Source organism: Athene noctua, chromosome 1, assembly GCF_965140245.1.
Source record: "Athene noctua chromosome 1, bAthNoc1.hap1.1, whole genome shotgun sequence".
Classification (NCBI taxonomy): Eukaryota; Metazoa; Chordata; class Aves; order Strigiformes; family Strigidae; genus Athene; species Athene noctua.
Genome location: NC_134037.1, coordinates 31,841,772 through 31,862,602, shown reverse-complemented (window position 1 = coordinate 31,862,602; position 20,831 = coordinate 31,841,772). Strand labels below are relative to the sequence as shown.

The window sequence follows — 20,831 nt, the reverse complement described above, 5'->3', positions numbered from 1 at the left end:
CCAAAGTATGCTAAGAGGGGATGATTTGGAGTTGGTCTCAGAAGTATATGTCTGATCTTAATGTAAAGGTTACTCTAAATGTACCTATAAAATACCTGCTATAGGAATTCAAAAAACCTCAAAGAAATGGAAACAAGGTCATAAATTATTTAAAACTGATTTATAGATCTGGGTGTCAAGTGCAGTAAAGATCAACTTGCTCTGCACTGAAGACTTATGTCCTAAATATGATTCCAGATTTTGAATACAAAGGTGTAAAAGATAGAAGAATGAGATTCTTAAGAATACACCTATGTGGTAGTTAATGTACAGTTGATCTTAATTTAGTATGAGTTGTCTTAGTGATTACTTTCCAAATTTAGAAATATGCCACCTTTTTTCTAGTAGAAAAGAAAAAGTGTTGAAAAGTACTAGAAATAAGATCAAAAGACAAAATTGTGAAATCTGTAATTATTTTTTATTTGTAAGAAAATCTATGCTATCTGAAATTGATCTTTTCTAAGTCTAGCAATTTGGATAACTACTAATCTATGTTGGGAAAATATTACTGAAAGTTTTATGCTTTTAAAAGAGAAATTATAATCCAATATCCAACTGCATCTAGATTTTTCACTCAGATTTTAACGACAGTCGAAGAAGGAAAGACATTAAAAACTCTTATTGGTAATAATACATTTGTTTAACTTCAAAAGTGTGTTCATTGCAATATATAAAACACTGAGTCAGTTTTAGTGTAAAAACAAGCATAAGTGGACACATATTAGTAGTTTTACATACAGAATTTTTAATGATCTAGTATCTTTTCAACTGAGAAATGCTAACATTTAAGTTCATTACTGCACAATCTTATTTGTGGATCCTATTCTTATTAACTATTTTTTTAAAATGGTTTTAACTATCATTTACAGAAGTCTCAATTCAAATCCAATAAAACTAGTGTAAATATTCCAATCAGCTGAGTGTTAGGTACTTCATATGTTTTGTGATTTATTATATTATAAAATGGTCTGATATCACCATAGGTAATTTAATTACATCAGCAGTTGTTTTATCTCAAACTGCTGAATTGTTCAGCCTTTTACAGAAAAAGAGTACTGTTTCCCTAAGAAAATTCAATTAAATCTTCTAAAAGGTAAAATTAGCATATAGTATTTATTTATTTTGGATAAGCAGATTCTTCAACGGAGGGAAAAGGAATGAAGACCTACTGGCTGACCTTCTCACCTCTCTGATGAAATTCTAATATTTGTATTTTTTGACATTTAGAAACAGTAATGAAGAAGAAAAAAAACCCTTTCTAAAATCCATGTCTTTGATATTGATATATGTACAGCAGTAACATCTCATTCATGAATCACAGTGTATTAAGTACAACAAATAATGTTTAGAACAGTTGAGTATTCAAGATTAAAGAAGTAAAAAGAAACACAGAAGGCTAATCTAGGTGACTTCCTAAGTATTGTTTAATAAAACAAATTGTTTCTGCATTGAACAATAAAATCATCAACAGAAATGATACTGTCTGGAACTGCAGAGAAACAGAAACCTCAAAGCAAATAGAGGAGTAAACACAGTGGTCAGTGTCAGAACACAGATACTAATGGCTTTGGTTCCCAATGTACGTATTATTCTGTATACAGTAAGTAAATAAGTTTTTCTTTTGTATTTAGGATCCTCTTACAACTTTATGTTGCCCATCATACTTTTCCTTCATTCTCCTTGAAAATCCTGTTCCCATTTTTAAAAAGCTTGCACTTCCTTTACTGGCATGACTAAATATTTTCAAAGTTTAAATAACAAAAGCAAAGGTAATATGATGATGGGCAAGAGAAATGTATATCCTGGTTTAACTCAATCTGTTTTCATTTCATTCTTCATACACCACTAACCAGGGAAGCTGTTTGAAGGAGTGTAACTGAAGTAAGCACTCCATACATGTTTCAGTGAGTGTTAATGCTCTTTATCACCATCACTGATGGTCACTTTCAGGACCTTGTTTTGTGACAGCACTATAACTATTAAAGGGCTTGAAGTCTCTTGCCCACTGTTGTGGACCTTGTGTTGTCAAGTACAGCAGTGTTGAAGGACAAAACACATTTAAAAATATTTCCACCTTCTCTCTAATACAGCTGTAGTGCAATTAACTAAATATGACTTCTGTAAATTAATATTTAAATTAAAGAATATTAGAAAGGAATTTTATCACAAAAACACAGTATGCTCCTTAGCAATTTCCATTGTTAATATTTCTAGCAATGTTGGGTTTTTTTTCCCCCAGGCACCATAAACATCATCAGTGATTGCAGCAAACCTATGAAATTCAGCAGAGTGAAGTCAGTGGGACTAGAGGGAATGCCATTCTCAGTAGCTTGTGAAATTATCTTCACATTTGGCTGAGATATAAACTTCTGAATATGTCCTTGTCTTCTCTAGTTTGTACTGTGACCACAGTTTTAACTAAATGTGAATGTGATCCACTGTGCCACTGTATCAGTAGTATAACAGTGTGTAGATCCTGGGATAAGTTCTTCAGAGATTGTAGGAAAACGTGCTGTATGAAGCATATTGACAGAGACTAGAATACATTAATTTCTTCTTATCCCACAGTAAATATACTTTAACAAAGACACAATCCCAAATTTTTTTGAGTGATTTTTGTAATATTCTGTTTATGAATAATCCTCAGAAAACTCCAATAAGTGTCTTGAGTCCTGATGTTGCTTTACAGGAGTTATACTGACTCTTTCCCAATGTTTCATACCAAGGTAGTTTTAAGAAGTTATACACAGAAATGAGTTCATAGAATCATAGAATGGTTTGGGTTGGATGGGACCTTAAAGATCATATAGTTCAAATCCTCCTGCATGGGCAGGGACACCTTCCACTAGATCAGGTTTCTCAAAGCCCCATCCAGCCTGGCCTTGAACAATTCTAGGTAGGGAGGATCCACAGCTTCTATGGGCTACCTGTTGCAGTGTCTTATCACTCCCACAGTAAAGAATTTCTTCCTTATATTTAACCAAAATCTACCTTTTTTCAGTTGAAAACTGTAACACCTCGTCCTATTACTACTCTACATGATAAAGAGTCCCTCCTCATCTTTCCCACAGGCCCCCTTTAGTTACTTGAAGGCCACTATAAGGTATCCCCAGAGCCTTCTCTATGCTGAACAATCCCAACTCTCTCAATCTATCTATATGAGAGACTTTCTCCAACTTTCTGGTCATCTTTGTGGCCCACCTCTGGACTCACTCCAACAATTCCTTGTCCTTCCCCAGACCTGAACCCAGTACTCTGGGTGGGGTCTCACAAGAGCAGAGTAGAGGGGGAGAATCACCTCCCACAACCTACTGGCCACACTTCACTTGACACAGCCAGGGATATCATTTGCTTTCTGAGCCATGAGCACACATTGCTGGCTCATATTCAATTTTATATGCATTTATATCTCCAAGTCCTTCTCTGCAGGGCTGCTCTCACTCCACTCCTTACCCAGGCTGTATTTGTGCTTGAGATTGTCTTGACCCTTGTACAGGACCTTGCCCACTGTCCTGGAGATGGCTGAACACCTTCGTGATGATGGGAAGTGGTTAATGAATTCCTTCTTTTGCTTTAAATGTGTGCCTAGCTTTTGCTTTACCCATTCAATTGTCTTTATGTCAACCCATGAGTTTTCACACTTTTACCCTTCTGATTCCCTCCCTTATCCCACTGGATCGGGGGTGAGCGAGCACCTGTGTGGGGTTTGGTTGTCAGCCAGAGTTAAACCATGACAGCTAGCAATAAATTAGAGTAAAATAAAATTCCCTGACTCAATACTGTTAGGTCTATAATGATATTGTATGGATTGGTGAGTAAAAGACTAGCCTCCTGTGATAGTTTTAAGCCCTGCTGGGACTGGAGACCACATTGGTGTTGTCCCCCACCCTCGGACACAAGTAGGGCACAAAGCCCGGGTTAAAATAAGAAGAAATTTAATACAACAGTGTGAGAAACAATCTGAACAACAACAATAGCAATTATAATAACAATAAACAAGTATGAATAACCCGGCTGTAGATCCCTTCCCCCTCTCTGCTGGGGATACTTAACCCTATCCTAGCTGAACCATGACACCGCCTAACTTCAGCACTGGCTGCATCACCACTCCTTCTGTCTGTAGATATGGTATAATTATAGGGTAGAAATAAGGATTCTGTATTTTTGAGGTGCAAGTAAATTCACTTTCTAGCATGTTCAATATTTCAAAAAAACATTAACAAATGAATAATTCAGCAAACACTGGATGTTTTGAATGATGTATAGTAATAAGGAAAGGATCATTCACAAAGAATGAAAATTGGCATAAATAATGCATAATTTCCTAAGAATTATTAATTTTGTGATTAAAGTCGTAAGGATACAAAGGACATCTCGGCATGTCATCAGACAGTGCATATTGTAAAACACACAAAGGGTGGACGTCAAATTGTTCAGGCCCTACAATTTGTGGCATTTCCTATATTATGTTTACATATTAAGTAATGCTGAAATCTTATGTTTTTAAATATGCATCAGAAATAAAGTAAGCATAACATCACAGCCTCAAGGAGCAGCAAGTGTGGGCTGTCCTGCAAAGGAGAGGTTCTGGGAAGGAGGAATGACAGTGACCTCAGTGACAAGGGGCACTGTCCCACAGCACCCATGTCAGAAGCACAGAGTGGATCTGGGGATGGCACACAGTGCTGGTCAACAGTCCAGTGGTTTCCAGGCAAGTCAGCAGTGAGGAGACAGGTCCCGTGATCAAGCCAAATATAAGTAAGTCAAATATTTGGGTCAGGGTCAAGGCCAGATATCACAGGTGTAAGGTCAGGTACCAGCCCACTTGCAGCATAGCCCAGGTTAGGACCAAGGGCAAGAGCCTGAGCTTAAATGCAGCTTCTGAGTGAGGTGGGGGACCCCCAGCAAGCCCCTCCACCAGCTCCCTCTCAGCTCATTTTACAGTAGTTTGATACAAGGTCTACAAGAGCTACCTCAAGCACAGGCACACAGTCCGCAAAGTGTGAGTGTGACATGTGGGGAGGTGGCAAGAGGAGGTTCATTCCTGGCCCCAACATGGTGACATGATGTCCCTAAATGTTTTCTGGTTTATTCTGGTCTTCTTTGATAGATTCTTTTTTCCTGAGAGGTTTTTAGAGTCAGATATTTTCTGTGGGTATTTCTCCAATCTTGCTTAAAAGATGCTTTAGTTTTGTCATTAGTATATAATAACTCTTATTAATAAAAAGAAAAAATAATCTTTAAGATACTGGACTGGAATGCAAACAACTTGGGATTCATTTTTGCCTTTAAATTACTTCCCTGGGTTTCTGCATAAACCTTTCTGCTTTAGTTCTCCCTTAGTAAAAAATAGAGCATTGTGCTGTTTTTCACGCAGCCTTATGTGGTTTTCAGAGTTTATTTTCTTCAAGTATCTTACTGTGTGTCCATACAAGTCCCAGTCTTGGACTTTTAGTCTTCATCAACTACATGGAAGCATCTGGGATTATAGATGGGAAGATTCTGTCCTTGCCTAAACCAGACCTAAAATGTAACAGTTATAATCACTTTCAGATTGAATCTCAACATAATTTTGTCTCATGACATGGCATCATATTTAAATTCTTGGCTGATTTTCTAAGTCATGTATGCCAATACTGTAACTCTATTTCATGCATAGCTCTTTACTTTTCATATTTTACACTATATAAAACTTTTCCTCCTCGATTTTATTGCTAAAAACCCAATCTTTGTTCTCTCTAGATATTTCTTTCCATCTTCCCTTGTTTTTTTCCACTGCTTTTACAGGATGTATTTGTTTACTTGACATTATTAATTCTAGTACTGCTGTAATAATGTTTCAGTTGCATGAAGACTAATAATGATTTTTGTGAAGACAGTGTCAACTGTTAAAATACTACTAATTACGTATTTTGAAGTAGTTCAGAAGTTTTATCCCATATAAATTGTGAGGAAGCACATTTTACCAGTAAAAATGAAGCCTGTATATATCAGAACTATGTGTCATTACATGAATGAAGAGCAAAATATAAGCGGGAAAAAAATATTCTATATTAGACATGCAATAGTATTATTTTTTGTGTGTCTGAAGAGTAAAATAACCTTTTATATACGTATATTTTCGTAACCCGAGAAAATCTCCTTATGAAAAAGGTATGCAAAGATGTGCTGCTGAATGTAGGATTTCTAAATATACAGTAATATAGAGCATTGATTTTAGACCTGATAATAGTGACAGATATAATAGCAGCTGTAATGCATATAATAGTTAAACACCGCTACTTTAAAAGAAAAAATGTGAAATGATCCAAACTACATATTTGATAGCACATTATCTAATGGTATTCTGAAGATAATGGAATGGTCTCAAAATAGAAAGACTATGAGTATTCTGCAACAAAGCTAGTGGTTTTCTTGTAGATCCATAGCCTTTCTTTTTCTCTATGGGGAATTATCTCCCAGGTGTGGAAATATAGACACAGAGAGAGGAATTAGAAATTAGAGTACTTGCTTGGCTGTGGAGCTAAGTGGTTAGCGTACTTCGAGTGTTAGAAGGCAGAATTTGGATTCAGTAATTAAATTAAAACAAGAACTGTTCTGAGAGAAGGATCAAAATCTAGTTTCTACCCCTTCTGAGTTTAATACTCTAAGCCTCAAATCTGCTATTATTACTACTAGTCAGTCATAGTTCACACCTTTCTGGTACCTTCAAAGGCTTAAACAGTGCTAGTCACTGCTGCACGGAAGTCATTGTGACAGGTTCACATGCACAGCAATTTATTGATAGAACTTAGCTAAATATTTAGATGCTTTCATCCCCATAGAGGTGAAAAGAGGAGAGACTGAATACCACCCTTCGATATTTTCCTAGTTTTCAACTGTTCAATGAATCATTTAATATTCTCCAGATCAAGTTTTCCACAAATAGTTCTAGTGGACTCTGTAGTCTGCTAGCTTTGACTGTGATACATCAAAAACCTCAAGCATATCTTCAAGGACCTTGGTTTTCAGTTATATACTTTGAAAACTAAGTATAGTTGATAAATCATCAGGAAAACATCTATGGTTAATGCTTATGACTAGAGCTTAGATGTTCTGGTTTACTTAGTTTTGCTACAGATAACTTTTTAATAATTTTTTTGTCAACAGAGGAAGGAAATATGGAAAGCATACCTTTAAGCTCTTTCTCTTCCATATGCAAGTACAATTAAATGTACTAAATGAAAATCAAATCTTTAGCAGGAGTAGAAATAGGAAAAATCTGACTTTAGTTCCAGTGGTGTAATTCTGATCAGTTAATTGGACTTGTTCTAGTTTCACATCAGTGTAATTAGATGAAGACCTTGCTTTGTTGTATATTTTCTATTTTTGTAATGAAGATTTGATATTCAACTATATTTGGTGTGAAAATAAATAGTTTTCTCTGTTTGAAGTCCTAGGCTGCCATGGAAAATACAGACTGACCTTAAGGAACAAGTGTTCTGAAGCTAAACTCAGTAATGAAGCAGCTGTGAAAGACAACTCTCATTTGTCAGGTGAAACAATGACTACAAAATCAGCAGTTCGCATGTTAGCATGCTTTCTTCAACTATGCATTGTAAATGGGCAGGTAATATGTGAGAGGCAGATGACTGCCGAATGGCGAGTGGAACCAAACCATAACGTAATAAAATGGACACCAAGGGAAAATATCTGCTCAGACTTTTACACCGAATGCTGGAATATGAATAAGAGTATTACTGGGGAAATCTCAGAAGAACGAAATCTCAGTATCCCTCAGATATGTCCACTACAGCTTCAGTTAGGTGATAGTCTCTTCATCTCCTCTGAGCCATCATTCCAGTCCTATGGAATGAATTTGGTAAATGTCTCCAAGGAAGAATTTATTAACTGCCCTAAAACTGTTTTTCTTCAAGAGCAGATGATTTTTGTTTGCCAGATAAGAGGACTGCACCAGGTTGACCCTAACTGGCTTGGTGTTGGAACTCACTACTTTGCAGAGCTTCATAAGAGAGGCCCGCTACTGTGCAACATGGGCCTTCGTCTGAACATAACCGTGAAGCAGCAGTTTTGCCAACAGTCTCCAAATGCACCATTATGCTCTGGGCATGGAAAATGTCTAAGCCATATTTGGGAAAAAGCATATAGTTGCCACTGTTTTTCACAGCATTCTGGAAGATTCTGCCAGAAGTTTGATATATGCTCCACTAAACCTTGCCAGAACAATGCCTCCTGCACTGAGAAACCAGAACTTTCTGGAGATTCTTATGAATGCACGTGTCCTCCAAAATTTTCAGGTATTTCTTTTCCTCTCTAAGTGTAAATATTGCAGTTAATACATTTTCCTTAATGGATAATAAGACAGTGAGGACATCATTAGCAAGATTTTTGAATAATTTGGTTGTCTGTTGCCACTACCCCAGCTTCACTGAGTCTCTTTTACATATAGTCACTTATAGGAGACTGTGCAGTCATTAGAAGGCAGTTTGTACTTGCTTACATTCCTGTGTGCATCGTGATGAAAACAGAATAGATTTTAGCATGCTTCTTTCCCGTTTAAGCATGAGACATAGGTAAGTACTTGCGAACTTACCTTATCAGAAGTAACTGGGTTTTTTGGGTTTTTTTTCAGCAGTTCAAATTCTACACCAAATAACAGAAATTATATAGAGTAAGCTCTGCCCCAGAAAAAAATTAACCAAAATGCTGAAAACCAGCAGTTTTGTGAAATGAGTATTTCATGGAACCTGCCACAAAGCCTCTCTTTTCAGTTTAAAGGCCTTTTAAATTACATTAGAGAAATTTTAAAAATCAAAATTTGTTTTTAATTGAGAAGCCACACATTTAACTAGAAAAGCAAGCAAAATAAAATACTTACTCTTTCTTCCAGATTGTTTCGTGCTGTAAAATTCCTTTCAAAAGGAGTATGCTAAACATACTGTTATCATTAAATTAAGTATTTCACAAACGAAAATAAATCACTTAATTTATCTAGGAAACATTGCAGTGCTTACCCAAAACCTATTGGAGAAACTGAGTCTTTGTTTTGTCATGACCTGGATAGGAAGCCCAGAGAGTCACAACCTAATCTCCTCAGGTTAAATTAAAGTGAAAAGACACCAAATGACTGGTTAAAGTGTTTTACTTGCAGTAGAAAAGATTTTAAACTTGGAATAAGTAATGTGGTCTTTTATAAATCTATAGGAAAGAAAAAAAATGAAAAAGAAAGAAACAGAAAGGAGAGAAAATCCAGATCACCACCCCTAGATCCAGGTCTAGTAATCTCAAGCAGTGGGTGCATACAGAGCAAAATTTTCTGCTGCCTTTTAAATTAATCTTATCAGATGATTAGCATACTAGACAAGGAGGGGCAGGTACTACACAAACTCATTTCCATGAGAGATGATGAAAAAGGTGGAGCATGGATTCTGCGTATGCATTGATGGGTAATTGGGTGCACTAGCCCTTGTCTAATTGAGTCAGTGGTCATACTCACCCTGTTTACCTTTGGTTTTTCTTCTATTACCACAGATTTTTGCTGACTTCATGCTTCTTGAGCAATCATCCACCTTCTGGGGTAGAAATGCTCACCTCTTATCAGTTCTTGTCACCTCTTCGGGTTTACACAATGGAGCCAATGATTAATGGTCCTTGCGTTTGATGAGAAACATTTGGTTTCACTCAGTCCACATTTCCCCCCTTTGAGGCTTATCTAAGGAGTCTGTCAATACAGCTGCAAGGGAGTGGGGGGGTTAATCCTTTGATACACTCCTCCTGCTTCCTTGGGTGACATTCCTTAATCAAAAAGGCCACAGCTTGTCTTTGAGGTTTTCTGTGTCAATGAATGTTTGAGGAATTGCTTCCTTCAGTTCCTTACAGGTTTAGAATTGGGCTACCAGAGAGTGCAGCATGATTAGATACATTCTTACCTAACAATTATTTCCATGTCATGAAGGAGGAAAAGGGGATGAAGGAAATTATGGGTATATTGTTCCTGCATTCATACTAATGGAGATTGGGAATCCTTTAGAAAGTACCAGAGATATTCATTCACTTCACAAAAAAGATTGTTGTAGCTCTTCTAACAATGTTTCTTTGATGGATTGCACTTCTGTGCTCTTGCAATAACAATGCTATGCTATGAAACACAGCTGATGAGTCAGGAATGAGTGAGGTTCATAGAAAACAGAAATGAAGGTTATGTTGCATAAAGCTTGCTGTAATTTATTTTTAATTGCTTTTCAAACTGCATAATAATTTGGTTACTAATGCATTTGCAAATAGAAGATTATGTAGGTATAAGTCAATGTTATGATAAAAGTATTTTTATCATTATTCAAAGTTTAGTAAAACAGTGGGAAATATTGATGGTATGCAGTATGTTTTCTATATTTTTTATGATTTCTGGGGGATGTGTAAAATGCTTTGAAAATAAAAATGTAAAAAATTGTCTGGTACTACTTTAATTCAAATTACTGTAGAGATTCACAAGCAATTCTGTTAAAAGCAATCATGTTTAATGTTATCCGCAAGCAATGCTTAAAATATTCTGTTAGCTTATATGGGACAGTGTTGGCTAATGCCATAATTTCATACTGGCAATACTGGTGCAGTAAATAAACCGCATGTAAACAAGAAGAACTTGGAGATTAAACCATCATATATTATGGACGTGACTGCACAGGAGTGATGGAGGAAAAAAGTGCCTCCCATAATATAAAGTCTATTAGAAATTTGAAAACTTGTTGAAGTGTGAATAATGTCATAGCAACAATTCAAGTGGCAAACATAATTATACAGTATTTAGACCCATATGCTGTAATAGCATAAACAACTTATAATTGGAATTAAAATTTTCAGAAAGCTGCATATTAAGAAAAACTCAGTCAAATTGGACTCCACATGAGAACATCTCTTGTTTGCTGTGCTGGAAGAAACTGTAAGATAGATTCATGTCAAAAAGAATCAAATACTACAGTACTAATAACATTTCTGCATCTTAAACTATGTGTGAATTTGTAACTGTATGGCAGATGAGGTTGAGCACAGTATCTCATATTATGGCAGCTGAATAACTTTCTGCCTTGTTTTAGAACTTCAGTACTTTTTGTGAAAACTAGCAAACAGTGTTAGCACAAATACCTATCTATCCATCTATCTATTAAATATAGTGTTTGATTTTACATATAAATTTGAAATTTCAGGAGAAGATGTAAATATTTACTAAAGTTCAATGTTCCTATTATCCCTTCTAAATAGGTAAAAATTGTACAGAAATAGATGGGCAGTGCCAGCCCCGTACATGTTTCAATGGTAACTGCAGCAATGTTACTCCAAATACTTTTCTTTGTGAATGCGACAAGGGCTTTACAGGTAAGAAACATTTTTTTCCTGTCTTATAATAATGGTTTTCTGTGTTACAATAACAATGTGAACTTTTGCATTACATAAACAGTTATTTTAGATTACTGTTGAACAATCTGCAGTTTCCTTAGATTTTTAAAAAATAGGTTGTGTAAAATAAAGAAAACAAACTTCTATGTGACTATTCTAAAATGTTCATGCACTAAAGTAAAACCATATAAATGATAGAGGCTTTTCATCCATCAGTACCATTCTCCTATTGGCAGTACAACAAAGGATGACTCATAATCATTAACTCACTGGTTCTCAAACACAGAGTTCACACAAAAAGGATCAGAAGTTCTTGCTGGATGATTTAGAATGATTATGACACCTGTATTCATAATTTCATCATCCTCTTAATCGATATGCTAAAAAAAAAAAAAAAAGATGGAAATAATTTAGAGTCAATAATCTTGCGATTTAGGTATATATGAATTGAAAGCAAAAAACAACTCTCAGAAGCTAATCAGTACTTATTATATATTAGACAAATAAGAAGTTTTCATGAGAAAAGCTTGAATCAGAAAATGTATCTAAAGATATCCTATTGTAAACACTTTTTCTTGGGGGTCAGGACAGCAGCCAAACTTAAAACACTATTCATTCTTGTACTTCACATCAGAGATTTCCTGTGTTGGTATAAGAGAAGTAGCAATACTCAAAAGAACATTCCTTAAGAATGAGCTAAGTATAAAGCTAGCACTTGAATATCCAAAGACAGTAAAGCTTTAAAACATGTCTCTTCTTGGAAGCATCAGTTATCCCTGACAATCATAGAATGTAAACAAATCATTACATTGAGATGTAAAGTTGAAAGAAAACAAAACAAAGAAGAAGGAAAAAAAAAAAAAGGATAGGGAGTTAGAGGGATCCAAGAGACAAAATTTATTTTCATAGTGAAAGACTGAACATTTTTGTTGACATTTTAGTTAAGTCTGTGTAGAAATATAATTTGAAAAATGAGATAGACATGCTTAATTCTAAATGCCTAGTAAATCTGTTTTATATTACTCTCCTTTTCCTCCCTTTCCTTACTATAGAAGGTGTCAGGGTCAGCGTCATTCTAATAAAACTGAAAAAAACTTTTTTTTTTTTTTTCTTCAAAGGAAGAAAGTCCATTAGTAAAGTTTTCTAGAACTAGCTTTTTCCCCATGCATGGTCTATATCTTGTTAGAACACTTACTTTTGTCCCTTTCACCCAAATTGTGTGGGCATGTTGCTTTTGAAATTTTCCCTACAAAAATCTTTTGTAACCTTGCAGTTTTAGCCTAATGAGGGAGAGGAGAGGAGGGGACAGGAGGAACACCCTTCCAGATACAGTACACCCAAACCCAAAAAGACATGAAAACAGTTCAACACACTCAACTCTAGTGGATGGCAGTGATCATTGCAATCTACTCTCCAGGTAGCTGGTAAGGATTGAGAAAAACTGAGACTATAAATATGAATTAGCTCCCTTTTTATTCTCCAGTTAGATAAAAGAAAATGGAGAATCCTTTTTTTTTTTTTTTTTCTTTTTTTTTTTCTTTTTTCTAAGAATAATAAGTATCATGGGAGGAGAAGGCAGACTTTCAGGAATTTACATCTTTTGTCATGCTCTGATATAAATTGCATGACGTCCTGCTTGACAGGAAAGTATGTAGTACATCAGCATACCTTGCAACAGGACTGGTTGACTAACATACAGTATAATTTTGAAAACACTTTCTGGCCAAATGTGGTTGGTTTTAGTCTACATTTATTCTTGTGATGCTGTGTAAAAGTTTTTGCTAGGCAAATTTCAAGAATAGTTACCTAAAAAAAAAAAACATCCATGTGAAAACAGATATTTTTCTATGAAACCAGACATTCTTCTATAGTTATTCCATCGTGGCTGTATTGTGTTCTTAGACAAGATGAGGTGTGTAATTATGAATCTTGTATCTTGAATGCTATTCTAAGTGTGTGAGGTTGGCAGCAAACACAGAAAACACAAACATAATACCAAGATTGTGCAAACGATGTTTAAGATTTGATAAACTTTGACATACCCTTTTTCTAAAATTATGTAAGACACTGGCAGTAATTAGTTCACACGATCTGAATGAAAGTATGAAATATCCTTGTTACTGTAAATTGATGAGATCTAAATAAAATTGTAATAAAATTATTTTCTATTTATAATTACAATTATTTTTTACAAGTATTTATTCAAAATAAGAAAAAGTTTCTTTGTCCAAGTTATGTTCACAATCATAGAATGGATTTTAGACCTATATGTATTTTTATGTATTAATATATTTATACATCAGTTACATATTTTTGTTTTTTATTAATGGTTTAGTTCATTCACTGAGCTCTCAAAACTCTTCAATCTTTCCTGGAAGAACATTTTAAACATAATAACAAACAGCTAACATTAGGCAAGTCATTATTATTATGATTTAATACTTCAATTCATACCAGAATTTGCATCCTTAGACTTATTACAGAATGTTTAGAGGAAGGAGATCTGGGTGAAACAAGAATGGGGAGGGTGTAGAGAGGAGGGATGTATAAAATAAGCTGGTACTGTGTAAGCAGTCACTGGTCAGGACACTTGTCTGGCTGAGTCCTGCACCAATTCGCTGTAGTCTATCCATTCTTCTTATTAAATCTTTTAACTCTCATCCGATGTAGTCCCACTCTCTCCCCACCTGTGAATGCTGTAAAGTCTAGATGCCAGAAACTGGAGAGATGAAAGTGACTGAATGTGGGGTCTGCAACTGGAGTTAGACCACTGCTGATAGCGGTCCTAATGTCTGAGTGCCAGAAGCTGGCATGAACAAGGGTCTCAGCATCAGCAGCTGAAGCGAGACCACAGATCATAAGGGTGCGTGTCTGCAGTGAGTGTATTTAGTGCCAGTGACCGTCACCAGACCTTGGGTGATGGTGGTTTCCATGCCTGGTACCAACTGGAGCAGGTGAGAGTCCCAGAACCAGCAAGTGGAGAGGGGACCATGAGTGATAGGGCCTGTGAGCCCAGGCATGAGCCACTGGGAAGACCTGAACGTTTATATTTTCCCCTAACCTGGTGTGTGCACACATGTGTGTGTGTGCATGCATGTATGTGCATACGTAATTCAATAGCAGACTTCAAGCTGCACTGTATGGTAAGTAGGAATCCCAGGATCTGGGCATCAATACTAGATGAGGTAAGGTCTCACACTGCTATTCAAGGGGTCCACAAGTGTGTCTGTCCTTTTGAACAGATGAGTAAGGGACTGTGTGCTTTCACTAGCAAGCTTCAATCCTGATGAGAGAGGGGGACTGGGATTTGGCCGTTCATACATATGTTTTAAGTGAGTTCTGGTAGTGTTATATGTGGGTGTTGTTAAAGGCAGTGCCCTGTCTGTGGGCAGTCTATGTAGCAGCTGTGTTAGTGTCCTCTGCAGGTGTGCATCTCTGGCATACATGTTCATCTTTGCTACTGGCTGAGCCTGCAAACAGGAAAGCAACGGCTGCATCTATTGGCCTAGGTCAGAGGGAGTCCCAGGTCTCCTGGTGCACTGAGCTGGGCTCCAGCAGCTGGGAAGGAGGTTCCTCAAGCCCCAGAGCCCACCAGAGGAGGTGCCTTTTATACATCCCCTAACAAAGAGGATGTCTCAAAAATTCTGATGGATGTTGTGGTCCTGTTCTGAAGATGCATAGAAAATCTGTGGCTCATTCACAACCTACAAGAAACAGCAATATCTTAACTACCTCTGTAATGGTAACGCTTAGTGTGCTTACCCTAGAAAGTTTTTGGTGGATTAAGAACAGTAGTTTTCCATTTGACTATGTTTTGTTGAATCTGGGGGGCTTTTTGCTCCTTAGGTGGGAAGATGGGAGGTAAAAGAAGTGATTAAAAACTAACCCTCTGTAGAACACTTGAGATTATTGGATTTTTTCACATATTCCTGTAAGGGAGAACTACATTTCTTACCTTCCCCAATGGTCCAATTAACCTCTTTACAGGCCATAATGAATTCCCTCCTCACTTGTGGTACAGGAGATGCTATAGGAATGAGGTGGTTTTACTTGGAGCCACTTTGCTAGAGCTCCATCAACCAGGTGCTTTAGTTTAAAATGGTATGTTCACTTAATCAGTGAATTACTGCTGCAGTACTTTGAAAAAGGTCGTAATTGTAAAAGGACTTCACTATACATATTTGGAGAAAATAATTTATTGTTTGTACAATTAGTGGTTTTGTTGCCTAATAGTTCAATTTATCTAATACTAATACTCATAGCCTAAATTAATACCCAAAGCTTTATTAATAATATCCCTAAAAATGTTATACAAAAATGCCTTCTTACTATCTATTTTTCACTTTGGTAATTATGCTCAACTTTCCAGTGCTCCTCTTGGTCCCAAGAGCAATATATCAATCTCCCTCAAGAAGAGGGGGCAAGATTTAGAGCAAGTCATCAGCATTCTGAGGTCTTCGTTAGGAGGAGTGTGATATTCTTGTTGGATGTTTCTCCCCTGTCAGTTAAGGGTCCATCTCAGCCTACTTTTACATGTTTTCATATCATTATCGGCTTCCTTCTCCCAGGCTGCAGCTGCAGCCTGGCAGTAGTCCCCAACTGCCCCTCACCAAAGCCTGTGGTTTGTCAGGTAGTGGCTGAGGTGGGGGTAGGGTCACTCTCTCCCAAGAGGGGCCATTCCTAGAGTTGAAGGGGAGGCAGCAGACACCAGCGGTTAAAACAAACAAGTCCTGAGCCCTTGCACCATCAGGTCAGCACAAAGGTCAGCCTGAAGAGGTATTCCTAATATGGAATTTGTTTTTTAGTGTTTCTCTAGGGAGCAAGAATGATAGCAACAGGGATGAGGGAATGGGGCAGAGAAGATGAAATTAGAGATTATGTCTTCCCAGGTTATTTTAGTCTCATTTGTGATTTGTTTTGTTGTGGTTTGGTTTGCTTTTTAACTGACTATGATTTAAGAAAAGAGTTTGTCACTCTCTCAGAGAAAACTGTAAATTATAGGGATTATGATCAGTAGTTGTAAGAACATCCTTTGGAATATTCCCCAATCACTGTTCAGTGTCACTAGAATGAGGAAAGTATGGTCAAGTTTTTTGGCTGTGTTCATGAATGACACTGAAATGGCTGTAGTTCTTTTAATGTAAAAAGAAAATGCATGTTTTGTTTGGGGTTTTAATGAAGTTATAATGATTTTTTAAATCATATCACTTCACATGTTTCATGCTTGTTTCAAAAGTACCCTAAAATGTGTGACAGCATGTCCAGAATCAGAGTTTGCATTACCCCCATGATTCAAATACCACAAAAATAAAATACTTTCTGTAAGGGAAAAAACAGTTTTAAATTATTTAAAATAGGAATTTCAAAGTTAGAGTTTTAGTCTTTCTCAGCGTTCTTTTTTGCATTTAACTTCTGTCACAAACTGCCATTTGGTAGACACTTTGTTCCACCGTACTTTCACCATGGTCTGCAGGCAATATTTGTCCTCACTTTCTGTGTATCCAAGTGAAGCAATTTAATAACAGATGTAACTGATCTGATGATTAAGAGGATCAGCTCCTCTCCAGACTACATACCTATTCTATGCCAGTGTTGTGGAGGCTCTCAAAATAAACAAGAAAAATACTAAAAATTTTTTTTCTGAGAGCATTTCATTCCAGCAAACATCGATAAACTACAGGTGTGGATGTCCATGAGATGAAATTATTACTACACAGCCTGTTTAGGAATTCCTAGGATTTAAATGACAATCCAAAATGCAGATGCTCACCTGACAAGTGAGGTGAGCCCTCAACCTTGAGGAGTTTCCTTGGGTGGCATCCCAACCCAAGGGGAAAGTCCTCAACTGCAGTCTTGCTGCTCCGAAGAGGACTGCCTCAAAATGGCTCCCCAATGGGACTCCATTTATACCCAAGCCAAATTTGATCTATTGTCAATATCAGCTCTCATTGTCTAAGCCCCCCAATTACTGTAAAGACATGAAAACAAGAGTGCAAAAAGAGTCAGCAACTACTATGTTTCAACAGTCAGATGTTTCAGCATCTTTGTCAGGGTGGGTGCGCCTGCCACAGAGACCATAATATCGGTCAGTCACATAGGACTCAGATGTGAAAATAAAAATGCAAAGCCCATCTCCTTGTTCTCTGATCCAGCTACTACACATACTTCTTTAGTAATTGTTTTAAATTCAGAGTCAGTAAGTTCGTGTTTCATTCACATCATGTTTAATTAGGGTACCTTAATTAAGACTGTGTTTTCTAGGGGCTTGTGTTTCCAGAGAGTGATTCAGGGAACCAATGCCCTGAAAAGACTACATCAGCAATGAAGGAATATTCTAGTTTGAGAGTTAAGGTAAATGCCCTTAGGTTAGGTGATGAGAATATATGACAGAACCTGTTTTTTGAGGCTAAAGCAGTTTAGGCAATTGTCACTTGACTGCTAAATAATGCTAGTACAAATAGCTATAATTTACTCTTACAAACATGAAACAGATCAATCTATTTTAGCAACAAATAAAGATATATACACAACAAAGACTTGTTGGAACTACACCAAATTACATGAATTGCTCTGTCTGATTTAGTAGATTTAACTTTTCTTAAATGTACTCTCCTGACATGACTTCATTACACATTTCAGTGGTCTATTTTTCAAAACTTCTTATGAGTTTTGATAATCTTCCTGCATTATACAGGTTTTATTTTTTTTTCCTTTACTAATAGAAAAATATAACTGATTTAGAAATAAATCAATTTAATTTAAAATTTTCATATTTGTTGAGTTTATCAACTCAACGTTAAGTATACTCAATCCATATAATGATTGAATATATAATAGAATCATAAGACCTTAAATATGATCTAGTTCCAACCCCCTGCCATGGGCAGGGACACCTCCCACTAGACCAGGTTTCTTAAAGCCCCATCCAGCCTGGCCTTGAACACTGCCAGGGAGGGGGCAGCCACAGTTTCTCTGGGAAACCTGTGCCAGTGTCTCACCACCCTCACAGTGAAGAATTTCTTCCTTATATCTAATCTGAATCTACCCTCTTTCAGCTTGAAACTGTTACCCCTCGTCCCATCACTACATTCATTGATAAAGAGTCCCTCCCTGTCTTTCCTGTAGCCCCCATTAAGTACTGAAAGGCCACTTATAAGGTCTCCTCAGAGCCTTCTCTTCTTTAGGGTGAACCACCTCAATCCTCTCAGCCTGTCCTCATAAAGGAGATGCTCCAGCCCCCGATCATCTTCATGGCTTCCCTCGGGACCCCCTTGAGTGGGTCCATGTTTTTCTTATGTTGGGGGTGCCAGAGCTGGATGCAGTACTTCAGGTGGGGTCACACAAGAGGGGAGTAGAGGGGGAGAATCACCTCTCTTGATCTTCTGGCCACACTCCTCTTGATGCAGCCCAGGACATGGTTGGCTTTCTGGGCTGTGAGCTCACATTGCTGGCTCATATTCAGTTTTCCATCAACTACTATCCCTAAGCCCCTCTACAGAGGGCTGCTCTCAGTCCACTTCTCTGTTATATCTCTGTTAGCACTTTTCTATTTTATATTTACTCTGGGACAACACCAGGCATGTATGCTTCTTGTAGTTTACTCTTTACTACTAGAGTAGCTTCAAATGCTGAGCAGCTCAGCGATCCTTTTAAAGGAGATAGCTAACGTGTTCAAGTTTCCTTATTAATGTAATGTCAAGGCAAATTCCAGTGACCTTTCCCAAGGCTAAATGTAAATCAAGGCCTTGGAAAGTAAACTGTACATTTCACTGCACTAATACAATATGCAAACATATTTCTTTAAGAAAATGAATTATAAAAAAATTATCAAAAGAAAAAGGGGAAGATCACTGTCCATGAGATGAAGAAAAAATACTTAGTTCTACTGTGAAAAGTGGAAATTGCCCTATTATAAGAAAACTAAGACTAGCAGCTCTAAAATAACTTAGAAACACATGCAAACATGTAAACATTCATGGGTGCTGTACAGATTTTAAGTATATTGCTTATAAGTTGCTTGGGGGATGCAATATTGCTTGAGCTATGATGAAGTGAGAAGTTTGGCTGATGAAATGCAGGGCAGAATACTACAAAATGACTCAGTTCAGGAAATAGTTTTTTTTCCTTGTCTTTTCAGTTTTGCAAAAGCATGTCTCCACTCTTTGGATACCTGTCCTTCACTAGAGATAGTCACTAGTAATTCTTAAATTACTTTTTATTACTGTAATTTCTATTTTTTAAATTTTTTTTTACAGTTCTTAAAGGAAAACAAAATAATGTCTGCACATGGCCTTGCAAAAGGTAGTAAGAAAAAAAAGTTTTGTTTATAACTGTTATCAGATAAGAAATACTGATAGAGCTGAAAATGGAATTAGAAATAACCTGTAAAAGATGTTAAAGAGTAAAGTGACTGAACCTCTAGTGTATGAATGTCCATGGCAGTGAAATACCCAAAATTTCTGCATTTGATTAGTAGTCTCTTAGTACTACACTTATCTGAATCACAGAACATAGTGAGTGCAACCAGTTGTAAGAATAAAAAACCTCCTTGTAATATTTAGTTGCAGCTTTTCTCCTCCTTACACATATCAAATGGTTTATGTTTGAAATAGGATGATATTTCATCCTCTAGTGACCTCTGGGAGAAGACACACTTGGGTCAGGAGACTGGAAAACTCAAATCAAGACCTGAGGCTCCAACATCGAATGCTCATGTGTGTTCCCTGTTTATATGACACCAACTGACTTAGTCTTACATAAGTAGGGATGGCAAGAGTTTATCCTTTGAGAACAGCTGATGTTCTTAATCAGTTCCTCAGTGAACAAAAGTGAGCCTCTTCAAAGATATAATTCAGTCATCATTAAAATGCACTTTTACCAGAATGGCTAAGCCTGTAAACCCATATCTCGGTCTCCCATGAAAAATGTTGTCATCAATACCAAGTTTGAACTTGAAAGGCTCTGGAGATTCATCTCACCTAGCACTGGTTTGTGTCTCAGCTAGACATCCATAGAGTTAAAATTCTTGAATTTAAGTGTTTACATGTAGGTAAAAGACCTAGGTGTTCCTATTGCATTCAATAAATATCTAGTCAACACAAAATGGAACTAGAAGATTTAATCACCAAATGCCCAATGCTTAGAGTTAGGTGAATCACTCTCTAAGCTCCACTAACTGGTATTCGCTACTTCACAAATTAAAATAGTGGGAACATGAAGACTACATGCATGCATGCATAGATCTACTTAACCATGTAACGACACAATTAAGTAAATAAATTTACATATCTTAAGCTGAGAGATAACTTACACGTGGCATTCCTCTACAGGCTAAAAATCTTATTTCCTTAGAGCAGTTGGTCCTAACCTAGATCTTACCCCTAATTATAAGAAGTTTC

At 36.7% G+C, this 20,831-nt stretch overlaps 1 protein-coding gene across 1 annotated transcript in view; it reads left to right on the top strand.

Moving 5' to 3' along the window:
- EYS (eyes shut homolog) overlaps positions 1-20,831 on the top strand; it is a 1,054,063-nt gene that overhangs the window by 104,756 nt on the left and 928,476 nt on the right. The window contains exons 2-3 of the mRNA XM_074895818.1: positions 7,473-8,336; positions 11,299-11,412. Of these exons, the coding sequence (XP_074751919.1) occupies positions 7,583-8,336; positions 11,299-11,412 (868 nt within the window). The 5' untranslated portion in view covers positions 7,473-7,582. The remainder of the gene's footprint in view (positions 1-7,472; positions 8,337-11,298; positions 11,413-20,831) is intronic.